This window comes from Pangasianodon hypophthalmus, chromosome 9 (genome assembly GCF_027358585.1).
Source record: "Pangasianodon hypophthalmus isolate fPanHyp1 chromosome 9, fPanHyp1.pri, whole genome shotgun sequence".
In the NCBI taxonomy this organism is placed as follows: Eukaryota; Metazoa; Chordata; class Actinopteri; order Siluriformes; family Pangasiidae; genus Pangasianodon; species Pangasianodon hypophthalmus.
In genome coordinates, this window is record NC_069718.1 from 25471624 (window position 1) to 25486360 (window position 14737).

The 14737-nt window shown below is 39.8% G+C and overlaps 1 protein-coding gene and 1 non-coding gene across 2 annotated transcripts in view; both read left to right on the plus strand.

Moving 5' to 3' along the window:
• Window positions 1-11741, plus strand: part of xpot (exportin, tRNA (nuclear export receptor for tRNAs)) — a 33237-nt gene extending 21496 nt beyond the window's left edge. Inside the window, exons 14-25 of the mRNA XM_034307349.2 lie at window positions 1579-1698; window positions 2023-2117; window positions 2569-2638; window positions 2729-2967; window positions 3899-4184; window positions 5299-5488; window positions 5617-5733; window positions 6908-7023; window positions 7114-7161; window positions 7285-7356; window positions 7509-7565; window positions 9369-11741. Of these exons, the coding sequence (XP_034163240.1) occupies window positions 1579-1698; window positions 2023-2117; window positions 2569-2638; window positions 2729-2967; window positions 3899-4184; window positions 5299-5488; window positions 5617-5733; window positions 6908-7023; window positions 7114-7161; window positions 7285-7356; window positions 7509-7565; window positions 9369-9395 (1437 nt within the window). The 3' untranslated portion in view covers window positions 9396-11741. The remainder of the gene's footprint in view (window positions 1-1578; window positions 1699-2022; window positions 2118-2568; window positions 2639-2728; window positions 2968-3898; window positions 4185-5298; window positions 5489-5616; window positions 5734-6907; window positions 7024-7113; window positions 7162-7284; window positions 7357-7508; window positions 7566-9368) is intronic.
• A 2757-nt stretch (window positions 11742-14498) lies between these two features.
• On the plus strand, window positions 14499-14570 carry trnat-cgu (transfer RNA threonine (anticodon CGU)). The gene has a single exon. It is a non-coding gene; the product is annotated as a tRNA-Thr (tRNA).
• The last annotated feature ends 167 nt before the right edge of the window (window positions 14571-14737 follow it).

The window sequence follows — 14737 nt, forward strand, 5'->3', positions numbered from 1 at the left end:
AAGTAGTTATGCTCTGCTCCTTAGTCCAGGCGATCTCAAACGTTCTGGAGCCCTTTAACTGTAAAATAAATTTCACAGACCCCCTAAACACAGATTTATTTCATGAACACTATTCAAATACTAACTATTTAGATTTGCATATTAATATTCTGGCTATTTATTGGACTCCTAGAGATTTTTTTTTAATCCCTGAACTTTACATTGACAGAACACTGGCCCTAATATTTATATCATTTATTTATAAGCTGACTTTTATTAGAGTTGTGCAGGTTTGGATGAACCTGTAAGAGCTCAATAATAAGCTCTACGCTCCTGGGCAAAAAAAAAAAAAGGTCTTTTAATCGTCTAAACAACAAATAATTAGTCAGGAAATTAGCAGGAATGAAACGAATAGATAAAGGAAGTTAGTATGCGAGAGCTTTTCTCTTTGATTTCTTTAAATGTTTAAACCTTGTGGCTCTTGATGAGCTGCATCAGGTGCGGCAGAAAACCAAATAATCACTAATCTTTTAAGAAAAAAAACATCCCAGAAGATATTTTTGGAAAATGTTGTACACCCAGACATGTGTTTGAATTTTACATCAAACATTTTAATCATTATGATGATTTTATCTTTGTGTACAAGAAGACTATAGAAGTGAATTTCCCTGTTTCTAGCTTTTCCCCAAACAAACAGTTCACTGCAGCAAAAGGAAACCAGTGAATGGAGGCACAGGAGCTCTCAGGAGTGCATCTGTTTCATTCCTGCTCATTTTCTCACCAATGATTTGTTGTTAAGACCATTAAAAGCTTCATATTTGGCATATTGGGCTCGGCCTGTTTTTTTTTTTCGGCCAGGAGTATGTATAAGAGCAAACTTAAAAATAAGCAAACTTACCGAAAGATCTGTTTTGTATGCAAATCTTCTGGATTTTCAAGATCAGGAAATACTTTTGAATGTAAGGCCAGAGTTTTCGATTTGAGATAAAGCTCATGACAACAGGCACAACGACAGCACAAAGTTTTACGATGTACAGAACTCGTCAGTGTGTTTAACGTCACGGTGCATGAAATCATTTTACCGCTTACAGTTCAACTTTGAAACCTGATGGACAGAGATGATTTGGATCTGACGTGCCGTCTAGTGAATGAGGGTTTTAAATCTTCCAGATGTTCACAAGATACACAGCGAGTGTGTGAATAATGCCACTCGCATCACCGCTGCGTCAAGTGTAAACCAGCCCCCTCAGGTTCACGTCGGGTTCATAATCGTACCACCGCAGCACTGATTATTTTACTATAACAACACAACACTTCCCGCTAGACTGGTAAATCAGTGCAAGGAATATTTCTTAAATTTGTAGTCACTTGCGTTACACGTTTATGTTACTGGCATAATAAAATGTTCCGATGTTACAGTTTTGTATTATAAATCTGGAATTTAGCAAAGATTTAGTAAAGGCTTGGAGTTGCAGAATTTTATGTCCATTTGGGTTCATTTGCCCAAAATGTTTGTGAACCTCTGGCTTAGGTGATTTAGAAATCTTTGTTGTGTGTGTGTGTGTGTGTGTGTGTGTGTGTGTGTGTGTGTGTGTGTAGCTCCTCTCTAGCGGCGTAAGCGAGTACCAGCACACCTCTGTCACACTGGAGTTCTTTGAGACTGTTGTTCGCTATGATAAGTTCTTCATCGTGGAACCTCAGCACATTCCAGTCGTCCTGGTGAGTTTTAACTCCGCTTGCACATCATCATCTCACTAAAGTAGTGCAATGTGAGATAGTAATGTGCAATTACTATCTCTGGTCACTTACTCAACTACGGTCACTTAGTCCATTTCAATCTGTACTCTGTGTGTCTATAATAAACTGTTTACACCAGTGTAGAGGGTAATGTGCAATACTATCACTGGTCACTTCTCAGAATGTACTGAATGTTCAATGTGCAGTATTATGACTTAGTCACCTGCAATAAAGGCTTTCATTCATAAAGCTAAATACAGTCTATTTGCATTAGAGTGTGTGTGTGTGTGTGTTTGTTGTATTCAGATGGCGTTTCTGGATCATCGTGGCCTGAGGCACAGCAGTCCGAAGGTGCGCAGCAGAGTGGCTTACCTTTTCTCCAGATTCATCAAAACGTTACAGTAAGTCGGTTAGCTACGCGCTCACACACAGACTGTAGAGAGGATTGTATGGATGCTACGAGTGTTAGAGTTCACGTTAGTAGAAGACTAAACTATAGACTATTATAGTTATTTATATATAGCTGTAGACACACTATATAGTCATTATCTATAGTAACCCTGTGTTACTGTTGGTATAGCTAAATAAAAGGGAAGTAAAATAGTTTTTTTCATGCAATTATTATTTTTAAATTAGGAATTAATATTTATTTTTTTTATTTTATTTTTTTTTTTTACCAGAACCTGAAAAAGGTTTGCCGTTGTAGTCTCCAGGCAACAGCAGCCTCTAGATGCTGAAAATAATGAAACTTGCCTCGCGCTTTAAACTGAAAACAGCTTGAGAAGCGACATTTAGGAGTAAAACAAAATGCAGTGATTTTCATGACATATTTTACTTTTTTTCTTTCAACAGTAAACACATGAATGCCTACATCGAAGACATCCTGAGCCGAATACAGGACCTTCTGGCGTTAACTCCTCCTGTAAGTGTCGCTCTCTCTCTCACTCACACACCACACACACACACACACACACAGAGAATTAACTCATGCATAACTCACGCACTCTTCCAGGAAAACGGTTTCCCTGCGCTCCTGAGCAGCGATGATCAGCTGTTCATGTTCGAGACGGCCGGTGTTCTGATCGTGAACGGCGAGAGCCCGGCTGACAGGAAACAGGTGCTAATGCGCAGTCTGCTCACGCCGCTCATGGAGGGCTTCCGCCTGCTGCTAGCCAAACTCACACAGGAGAGCGACGAGGAGAGACAGACTGCCCTCGCTGACTGCCTCAGTCACGCCGTGGGCTTTGCCAGGTATATTCCACACCGTCCGCTCGAACATACACATCACACAACTCGCACTGCGAAGGTTCAGAAGTGGCACATGGGGCAGAATTAAACGCTGATGATGACCACCATGGGCATTGCACAGAAATGTCAGCATCAACTTAAGTTAAATTTTAATAATATATATTTTGAGAAGCAGAAAACCATATTAGTATTCTACTGTTTTATTGTAGCCTCATAAGTAAAATAAATAAATAAAAGATAGACGCTGGTGAATTACTCATGGGTCATGTCCTGTGATGATAATTCATAGCATGCGAGTAGCTATCTGATTCATTCTTTGTGGCTAAAAACGTCATAATCTTCACAACTCTTTAAGATAGCTTCTAAAATAGACAGACATGTTTCCTGTGGAAAAAATAATAAGAAAGAGGAGGAACGTCCAAGACCGGATCAGACACCAGAAGTTCCCGAGTGGGAAGCGTTGTGTAATTAACATGCACAGATAGTAACAAAGCCAAACCCCTGAACAAGCGTGTGAGATGTTTGGACTCTAATGAAAGCGTGATTTCTTAAAGACGTTTGAAAACAAAACACAAAAGCCTGGCTACAAACATTCAACCCCCCAGTCAAATGTTTCATGGTAAGGTTGTGTAGCTTAAAACAGCAGCAAAAGCTGCTTCAAAAATGTTTGAACAAGCGAGTTAGTCTGTTTGAAATCTCCGGGGGGAGCAAATAATTTAGGTTGAAGGGTTTCGGCTGATGATAAAGGCTGGGAAACCTGCTCAAGCTCATGGATCATTGATCAGTATAAACCAAGTCGCTGGTGGAGTTACAGTTCAAGGCAAACATGTAGGGGAAGTTTTTATTGTGTTAGCTCTACTTGTTTACATCTCTCTCTCTCTCTCTCTCTCTCTCTCTCTCTCTCTCTCTCTCTCTCTCTCTCTCTCTCTCTCAGCCGCACCAGCAAGGCGTTCAGTAATAAGCAGACAGTGAAGCTGTGCGGCTGCTCTGAGGTCTATCTGGACTGTCTGCAGACGTTCCTGCCCGCGCTGAGCTGTCCTGTCCAGCGGGGCATGTTGCGCAGCGCCGTACGCTCCTTCCTCCACCGCATGATCATCTGCCTGGAGGAGGAGGTCCTGCCTTTCATCCCCAGCGCCAGCGAGCACATGCTGAAGGATTGTGAGCCCAAGGACCTGCAGGAGTTCATCCCTCTCATCAGCCAGATCACAGCCAAGTTTAAGGTGTGCTGTTAAAGGGGCTGCTCATGTATCGGGTGCTTTATCATCCTGGGTTCAAACTGTTACAGAATATTGCTGAATAGACCGGATTTTAAACAATCAGGATTTTAAAAACACCTGTAGAGCATGTATTCCTAGTATTCTGTGGAACATGACACAGAGTTTAGATGTTGCAAGTGATTTGTAGGACTAACAGTAGCACTAAACTTATTTATAATAATAAAGATAAAAGATTTGCCAAAAAAAAGACCGGAGTGTTTTAAATAGCCTGTAGCACTCACCTTGTTGATAGCCAAATACTGACAAGTAGACTTCCTAGCAAGATGAGCTGTGATAAAGCCCAATATCACTTTTAGGACACGCGTGTAGATGTTTACATGTAAAGGTACAACAGGTAAGATTAGTATTTTGTTTGTTTGGTGTGTTTTTTTTTTTTTTTTTAATTTAAAGATTAGCTCTATAACAGTTAAGTGGGTTGGACATTTGAATGATTCCCACCCATATTTGCGAAACTCCGTCCTCATCATCTTAGACGGTCCGTATCGTGTGTGTAAACTGATTGACAGGCGGCGCCGCTAAACACAAACGAGCGTTCTGAACCGGACATCAGATTTCCAACCATACGGGTTTTCTCAGCAACTTAATAAGCTTAAGCTTTAACCCTTTGTATGTTTGTTTGTTTGTTTTATCATGGTCTGTATATCTTCCAGGTTACTTGTACAAGTAAGGAATAGAAAAGCAACTGTTGCACCTTTAAGTTAATAAACTATTGTAAATATTGTAGGCTGTAAATTACATTCATTTATTTAGAGCCCTTTTTATAGAAACCCCAAAAAGTTTATTATTTGTGTGTTTCAGTAGATTTGTGTTGGAAGACTAAAAACAGAACAAGGAATCTTACACAATGATTATTATATTTTTTTTTTTTGGCCTGTGAATGTAAGTGTGACAAATTAAAGTCATAAAGTGGCAGGCCTCATTATTTGTCCTGATGGATATTATGTTTTAATATAGTGGTTATATGATAAAAATGGTCATCTGAAACTGTCATCCAATCGTGTGTGTGTGTGTGTGTGTGTGTGTGTGTGTGTGTGTGTGTGTGTGTGTATGTGTGTAGTGTCAGGTGTCTCCGTTCTTGCAGCAAGTCTTCATGCCATTGGTTCTGGCCATTTTTGAAGTATTGTCTCGGCCAGCAGAAGAGAACGACCAGACCGCAGCGCTGGAGAAGCAGATGCTGAGGAGGAGCTACTTCAGCTTCATTCAGACCATCGCCAGCAGCGGTATGAATGAGGTCATGGCCAATCAGGGTGAGTCTTTCAGCACCACCACTCCTTCCAGCACACACACACACACACACACACACACACACACAGAGGGCAGCTTTCAGTTTTACACTTGAATCTTTTTTCTTTTTTTTTTCTTTTTCTTCTTCTAGGTGCTGAAAATGTAGAGCGTGTGCTGTTCACCATTATTCAGGGAGCAGTGGACTTTCCTGATCCTGTCGCCCAGAAGACCTGTTTCATAATCCTCTCCAGACTAGTGGAGCTCTGGGGTAAGCACAGCTCGAGAGGTCTTTGTCAAACAGATAACATTTTTTAACGGCTAACGTACGACTGCAGGTTGATGCACTACATCTGTTACACGCCTGTGATCATTTCACTGCGGATGTGAACACAGTTGGTTATTTTCTCTGGGTTTATTCTAAAAGTAAAAGAAGATGCATGTAAGTAGTGGTTTTATAGAAAACTAATAATTGTGCATAAAACCTGAAAGAACAAGTCAAAATGTTGCGCTTAGTAGGGCTGGGCAATATGGCGATTATGTCATGATACACTTAAAAAAAATAATAAAAATTCTGATTGGAAGCAGCTGATTAAATGCTAGACTTTTGTCCTGCATCAAACAGAATTTTAGTTTTATACCCTTTCTTCAATATTCATTAATTATATTTTCGTAGACATTAAATAAAAATATAATCTGAGGAAGAAAATAGGACAAATGGAGTGATAAAGGTTGTAACTGTGTGTTTCTTAATCACAGTCTTTAGCTGTGTGTTCTTTGTCATCTTTTTGATCTCTTAAAGATTTATTTATTTGTTTACTTACTTATTTATTTAAAATTCACTGTAGCACAGGCGTATGAATCAGGTGTGTTTAAATAAAGTCGAGCAATAAAACTGGGTAGTAATGCGGTCCTCCAGGACTGTTGTCTTACTCTCATGCCTTAGCGCACGTACCTGAATACCAAATCTGTGGAAAGTATTTAAATAAATAAATAAATAAAAATCACCTTGATTTTGAAATTGATCCAAATAGGGTCAAGGTCACAACAAGGTGAAATGTCAGAAATAGCTCTTCATTAATAGCGTCTTTTCTTTTTAAAGTATATTTTAAGGATATTTTAGACACATGAATTTGTCGAGTTCTGCTTGTGATTATCTGCTTGTCTACTTAAATCATTTTATCATTTTGTAAATGTCTTGTATGCATTTGTAAAGCACTAAATTACCTCAGTATGAATGTCCTATATAAATAAAATTGATTTACCTCCTTCTAACTAAGGCAAAGTACCTTTTATAAGCTTAAATTTTCACCAAGTTCAGGTCAGTACTAGTGGTTTCATACAAACATCAATTTACACTGAAATATTTTAAGCTCACAAAGCTTTAAAGGATCACAACTGATGTCTGTAACAGATGCTTTCTCTTTCTTTGTTTTCATTCACAGGAGGTAAAGATGGTTTAGTTGGGTTTCCAGACTTCATTTACAAACACATTCTCCCAGCGTGCTTCCTGGCTCCTCTCAAACCGACCTTCGACCTGTCCGATGCTCAGACTGTCCTGGTAAGTCTCACTGATCTATAAACGCTGATGAGATGCAGAATCTGATGAAACTTTGCGTGACTGTTGCAAACCTGTGCTTTTCATTTTCAGACCTTGTCCGAGTGTACTCTGACGCTGAAAATGATTCATCTCAAGAGGGTGAGTCAAGGAGCTGTTTAAGGAAACTTTTAGCTTATTATAGCTGGCCAGAAATCACATCTCACAATCAAGATTTTATGTAATGCTTCTTCTGTACTTAAAACTATTTGTGTCTTGCCCCAGGGGCCGGAGTTTATTCAGTTTCTGCAGCAGGAGTACCTGCCCTCTCTGCAAGTCTCACCTGAGATCACACAGGTAGCTTTTACGCTTGAGTGATGCTGCTGCTTGTTGTCATCTGCGTAACATTTGCAAATTTTCATTTTATTGGTCAGGGCCTGTGGTTTAACCTGCACTCTGACTTCAGTCTTGTTTTTTTGTTTGTTTGTTGTTGTTTTTTTGTCCCGCAGGAACTCTGTCAAGTGCTTCAGCAGCCTGACACCAAGGTTCTGAAAAACTACATGAAGGTATCTCCTACTCCTTCGTTCTCAGTTATTCTCTCTTCAAGCTGATTTAGTTAGTCGCTTCAGAGTGTAAGATGCAGTTTGTTGTGAAAGTCACATTAATATACCTGGCATTTTTATTTTTTTAACATAATGTTTAGTGACATGTTTTTGTTTGTATGGAACTTTAACCCATTCGGGTTGTAATTTAATTCCATGTTAAAGGATTTAACACATTGTTAATGTTAGATTTTTTTATAAGTAGATTTTGTACTATAGCTACTTCTACTTTGGTGTTATTTATGGAAATGTAAAGCTTATTTATGGGATTATAAAGCTCACCAAGCTTAGTACTGTTAATTTATAATGTTGCCATAACTGCTGAATTATCACCAGGGCCTTCCATTCTGTCCAAAGTCTAATGTCAACCGTCCTGGACTCTAACTGCCCCAAAGGTCAAAGTGATACAGTTACACATATTCCAATCATTTCTGTGCTACAAAACTCAAATGTTGGCTGAGTTAGTGAGTTAGTTAGTAATACTTCAAAATAAACAACAATATAGCCACACAGATTTCCCATGAAGGTCTTTATTTGTCCTGTCCATTTCCTCTGAGCAGGTAGTGCAGCATACACTCCTGGTACAAACCAGTACCTTCCTCAGAGTGAGACAAATTCACATGGATGTCATCGACAGCCACCACAGCTGAATGCAGAGATAGCACATTGCTTGTTCTACGTATCTTTTTGTTGCTTATATCACAGCGCGGCTGAATTCTCGAATCTGATTGGTCAGTAGAGTAGGTGTGCAGTATTTATAATATAATATTTTTGAGCATGGCTCGGACAGTAGCTCTGGCTGTAACATGGATGTTAGGTTATTAATGCGCTCGTTCTAACACCTTATTGTTTTTATAGTAACAGCTCATACACAGTGGACGCTCCACATAACCTAAGACTAATAATAAATGCAATTTGAAAACTTGTTTAACAAAGTAAAATGAATAATTGTTGATGTGGTGAGACATTTATTGAACATTTATGGACAGAGTCTCGGTTGTAAGCACTTTGTAACAGTCAAAGTTCCCTGCATGGGAAAGTGTTCAGGAGAGAGGAGTGCTCTTTTCCAGATTCCTGGAATTCCAGATTCCGGATGTGTTTTGAGAGAGAGCGAGAGAGAGAGCGAGAGAGAGAGCGAGAGAGAGAGCGAGAGAGAGAGAGCGAGAGCGAGAGAGGCAAAAACAGGAACTGGCTTTTCTCTATGACGTTCCACAACATTAAATCTTACTATAAACCATTTAAAATATGATGCATTATTCATAAATAAACAATACAATAACTAAAATTGTTGTGGTATAAGTGGAATAACACTCCAGACCATGTGGTTAAATGAAAATAATGCACTTCAGGGTGTAGCGCGTCGTACCACATCACACCCACACCTCCATCCGGCAAAACCTCTGACTGCCCTTTGACCCACAAATGCAGAAGTGAATCTGATTTGTGTGAAAAATTGCATCCTGGTGGTCTGCCTTTTTTTTTTTTTTTTTTTTTTTTGGGGTTTTTTGTCATGTTTACTGTCCCTGGAACGTTGGAACACCTTTGGTTTCAGGACTTGGCCATGACTACTGTACATCAGTTTGCTGTATTACTTCATGGAGGATTTTTTTTTATTTATTCTTTTCTTTAAAATCTCACAACAATGTAAAATGTTACACAAGGTTAGGAGGAAATTGACTACTGGTACACACCTAGTAAATATTACTTGAACAGGATTGTCGGCTGCTGAATAACCGTCTGCACGTTTCTGTGTGTTTTTCCCCTCAGGCTTTCTTTCAGCAAGCCAAGCTGTAAAACTACGACGAGTTCAAGACAGTACAACAAAAGGACCGAGCTTAGTATAGAAGCTGCTTTTGCACTTAAAGGGAGAAGCTTAACTGTGGCCGTCTCCGCTCCAGAGGGGAAACATGGTGCCGATTACAGGACTGTGGTGAGGACGAGCTCCCACCGAACCAATCAGAGTCGTACTCTCCACCTGGGGACGGACGTCTGTGATTGGCCAACCGGATAAGGCAGAGAGCTAACAGTAGACCGCAGGATGGGATTTTGAAGAGAGAAATTTTGTTCTGAACAAGAAAAAAAAAATATTTTGGCGCTTAAAAATATGAACTATGATTACAGTAATATTTTGTATTTGTGAGCGCGCTTTCATGGTTTAACAAATATGTAGGGATTAAATGCAAACCTGTAGATCATTTCAAGAGGTGATATATTTGAGCAGTTGAAACGAGGTTTCTGTAACGAATTAGCAGAAAAGGGGAGCCATGCTGTGATGATTTTATTTAATGAATTTGATTTTCGTTTTTTAATGTCATGGAATAGGAGCATTTTGTTTTTATTTTGAAGTGACTAGGAATATGAAAGTGCTCTTCTAGATATGAAACATTCTGATGTGAACAGTTAAATATTTGGATTTATTTTTTTTCCCTCCCTTCATGGCGTATTAAATGCAGAGTGCCCCATTTGAATTGTACAGTGCATCACTGACCTGTTTTATTGCAGTTCCCTGGCATCTTCCCTGAATGCAGAAACACTGACGAACAGCATGTTCAGGTTAATTCATCAATGCCTGCAATCCTGCCCACTTTCAGCTTTCATACTGAGGAATTATGCAATGTCTGCTTTCACAGTGTTTAAAGTGTCCATTTTTACATCAACGAGAGCTGAGCTGGTGTGTCTGGTTATTCATGGTGATGTTTCAGCTGCTGTAAAGTGACATGTCAGTGTTATATTTTTTGTAAGTAAAATTAGACCTCTATAATCTTTTTTTTTGCAAAGTAAATAACCAAGAGTTTGTGGTTAACATCGAGTTGCACAGTCTGCATGCTGCAGGTTGCATGTTGAAATTGCACAATAGTTAAAATGCGATCAAATGAAAAGAAAAAAACGGTCGCCCTAATGTCAGGAGAGCTCAAGTTCGAATTCCAGCGATTCTGGGGGCCAAGAGAACAAAACTGGCTATTCTGTCTGAGAGGGAGGGGCATACTATCTCTCGCTCCCCTGTCAAAGAAAGTCAACGTGGGCGTCTGGGTGCTCAAGTATGTGGAAGAGGGCAGATAGCGCTTTTCTAAGTGTGTGTTATGCCGCCACGTGACACAGCCTGAGCAGCAGTTCGAAAAAAAAATGCGTTTGCCTGGCCTCATGTGTCTCTGAGGAAGCACACTAGCCTTCACCCTCCCTGTTGTTAGCTTCAGTTTTGATAGTCGAGAGCTGAATGGTGGATAGGAATTGGCCAAATTGGTGAGAAAAGGGGAAAAAAAAACAAGGCTTAAAAAAAGATGATCGCTATTACATTATTTTCACAGTGGTTTAATACAATATTAGGACTAAGGGGCAATTTGAATAAAAACATGCAATTTGCAAATTGTTAATAATGGCTGTTTGTGTTTAATTAGTTCACTGTAATTAGACAGCTTTTCAAATCCTGGCTTTGTAAGTCCACTTTAAGTTGTATAGGTAGCATAACAAAACTAACAAAACGTAAATCATAAGTGGTTCTGGCAGGAAGTGAATACAATCCTGAAGGTGCAGTGAGAATCTCTAACATGAAGTTGAGCTCCTCTGATATACAAATGTAGCGATGAAATATGTGGTGTACAATGAGAACATGTTCTGTTCAAACTTAGTTAATACTTAATGGTTTGAAGTTTGTTTTCTTTCTACTTAGCAAGTAGGACCTGAGAGATGCAAAACAGCAATGCACAGCAGTCTGTACTGTATAATTAACCACTCATTTCTTGGTATAATTTTGAAGTGAATTGATTTTCAATTATGTACATGTCAAACACTGTATGAATTTCATTCCCTCTGGAAGCTTTTATAGCCACAGGGCACAAGACACAATCTGGGTTATCAAATTTCACTGAGCAGCTCTGCTGATATCGTTCCTGACAGCTCCCTGTAGATCAGTTAAAAAAAATTTACATTTTCCAGTAGTTTTTCAGAACTTCTGTCACCTAAACATTTAAACAGATACTGAACTGTTACCAGCTCCTAAAAACTAGCATTATGCCAAATGAATGCAAAGATATAAATTCAATTTTGTTTCAGACAATTCTCTGCCTACACTTATTTTTGATATCCCTTCAGGTCCTTGTCCCTACATTTGTCACTACCAATAAAGTGTATCTAATAATGTAATCCAGTGTTTCTGTTGAGTATATTGTCTTATTCACTAAACATATACATAACAGAAGACCTCGTTCTGCCGTCGCTCACCACTCAGAGTCTACAGCAGAGCCTGAAGCTGCTGGAGTGGTACTGTCCGACCCGAGTTCTCATTCAACAGAGCATTCATAGAACAACTTGTAAATTGTGCATAAGAATCACCAGTATGCAGAAGGAAATTGGCATCTATCACGCATACATATGCAAAGCCTGTTATCACACATTCTAAATTGCTCTGCTCATGCACGGCCACTCATCTGCGTAAAGAAACGCCCCCAAATTGCCATATACGGTAAACAACTTCCCTTTTTTACCTTGTGGAGCATGTCAAAAAGGTCTAAGGAGATGAATGTCTCAGAGTGAAATAGAGAAAATGCAAAACAATAATGGTTTACTAGTGGTTTATCTAATACATAAGTATGATTTTTAAAAGATTATATGAGTACATGTACATTCTATTGCCCCAATTACATTTAGAATGGTGTGAAAATTCATCATTTTGCTGTCTTTTCTGCTCCTGGTTTTGAAAATGCACTTCAATCCAGCGTGAGCAATATGGCATGTCATTATTTGACTCATAATTGGTTGGAAAATGCCAAACTTCCAATTTCTCTTTAAAACCTATAGAATAGAGATTGCCTAAAGTTGCACTGGGCAAACAAACTTGACTGATGATAACATCTCACCCACTGATAAACACAACTTGGGCAGACCACCTGAGGACAATGACCAACAGAATTATAATCATAAACATAGGATTATAAATCTAGGATTACAGACTAATTTCCTAGCCAAGTACTAATAGCAAAAGGACCTAATAGTAATAATAGTACTAATAGTAATAGCACCTTTCAACCGTGACCTCATGCAGGTATCCTATAAAAGGCCCCAGCTGCATCATTTTGTCTTCTGGCTAATCTTGTCAACCTGAGTGACCCAGATGGCCCTGCAGTCCTGTACCTGAGTCGTAGAACCATAGATAGACACACAATCTACCATTCTACTTCCTTACATTCCTGACGTTACGCCTACATGATTTCCTTTTGGATCTAGTGGAGACCACAGGGTTTGTAAGACTCCCTGATGCATACCCTGGACAGTGCCTTCCCTTTAATCTACTTAGAATAATTGCTGATGGGGAATGATGACCACTCAAAGTGTCTATATTACTCCCTCTCAAGTGTGATGCTGATCCCTACTGAGGGTGAGATCCAAGTGTTGATACTGTTTCTGTTGAGTCACTCAATTACTGTCACTCAATTTTGCTCTGTTTATGAGAATCTATCAATATTGTACCATACTGCAGATGAGAATCAATCAGTCTATTAATACTGTAGTCAACTGAGAATGGAAATCACTTAAAGTAATTCTACTGCCTTCTGCTGAAGGTGAGACTCGCTCACCTGGTGATGAAACTCATGAGGTATGAGGTAGTGGTAGCCTGGTGGTTAAGATGTTGGACTACTGATCAGTTCAAATCCCAGCACCACCTAGTGGTCACTGTTGGGCCCTTGAGCAAGGCCAAATAAATTTAAGTCATTCTGGATAAGGGTGTCTGCCAAATACCATAAAAGTAATCGCTCTAAGTCCTAATACTGTATTCTATCTGAGGAGGAAATCACTCACCAACCCTGTTCTTTGAGATGGCAGGTCCAGTCTTATGGTGCAATTAGTAACTGGTAGAACCATGGTCTGTTTGTCCAGAATGGGGCAATCAACAATACCGGCTTCATAAACCATAGTACAGTGTCTTCCATTATAGTGACAGTGGTAGAAAAGCATGCAGTCTTAGATTTGGCCAGTCTTGTATGAAAACATCATGGCTCCTGTCTTTGTACTGTCCGTGAACTACGTTGGTCATCAAATGGTTTGTTTGTTCGAAAAACAGGTCAAATTTGAACCCTGCCACTGGTGTTCCAAATTATCTGAACCACATAGTTGTGAATTTCTCTCCAGACACAGGCTTCCTGCAAGCCTACACTGTCTGATTGCAATGGCCTGAATGGCAGGCAGGTCTCAGGGACAGAAAGTAAATTAAAATGTGACTGGAGTATTGTCTGTGTGACCCATTTAAGGGTTTCTGGAAATGTCGCAGCCCTACCCAAACAGCTTTCATTTCAAGGATGTTAATATTGAGCCCTGAAGGAGAAAACGTGTGGACACTGTGCATGCCCCAGTATGCATGCGCATGCTTCTCAACATCACCACTGATAATTTCTTCTGTGATATGGCTGACAAAGCACTGAGCAATCAGCCTGAGATGTAACATTCCTAGGTTTTATTCTGGGGTTGCTGCTGTCAATATCTCAGCCAGACACAGAAAACCTGCATATGTGTGATGTGTGGCCACTTGCTGTTCCTCAAGTACCTTCATAATCATGGCTCGCATGGCACAGGAGGCAAGTTTCATGCCAGTGAACTGTACAGTCTGTGCAGGAATGAAATGGCTGTTCTCTTGATTGATTTGTAGTGCCAGAGCTTCCACACAGAACTTCTTACATGCTGCTGAGACTGTCGGCATAGCAGCCAATCATTGAGATTGGGAAGTATACACAGACCCTGTCATTGCAGAGGTTCTACGGCAATTGGCACACACTTCGTGAACACCTTGGGTGGTAGAGCTAACCGAAAAGGAAGGACCCTGAACTGGTATGCTAGTCCCTGATTCATCTGTGGATTAAAGTTTAGACTTGCTAGGACAGCCTTGATGCTGAGTGGTAGTTCCTTGAAGGCATGGTGGCCAAGTGGCAAGGCGTTGGTCTCGTAAACCAAAGATCATGGGTTCAATCCCCATTCATGCCTTTCTGTAATTTCCCTCAAGGTCAATACTGTGTTTGGCTATTCAATGCTTTGCTGTTTCCTGGGGTTATACTCTGACCTTCAGAATGCTACATTTGCTGAAGTCCTTCCATTTATTTGAGTGGACAACTTTTAGCACACAGGAAACTCCACTAGCCACGGAAGGAAAC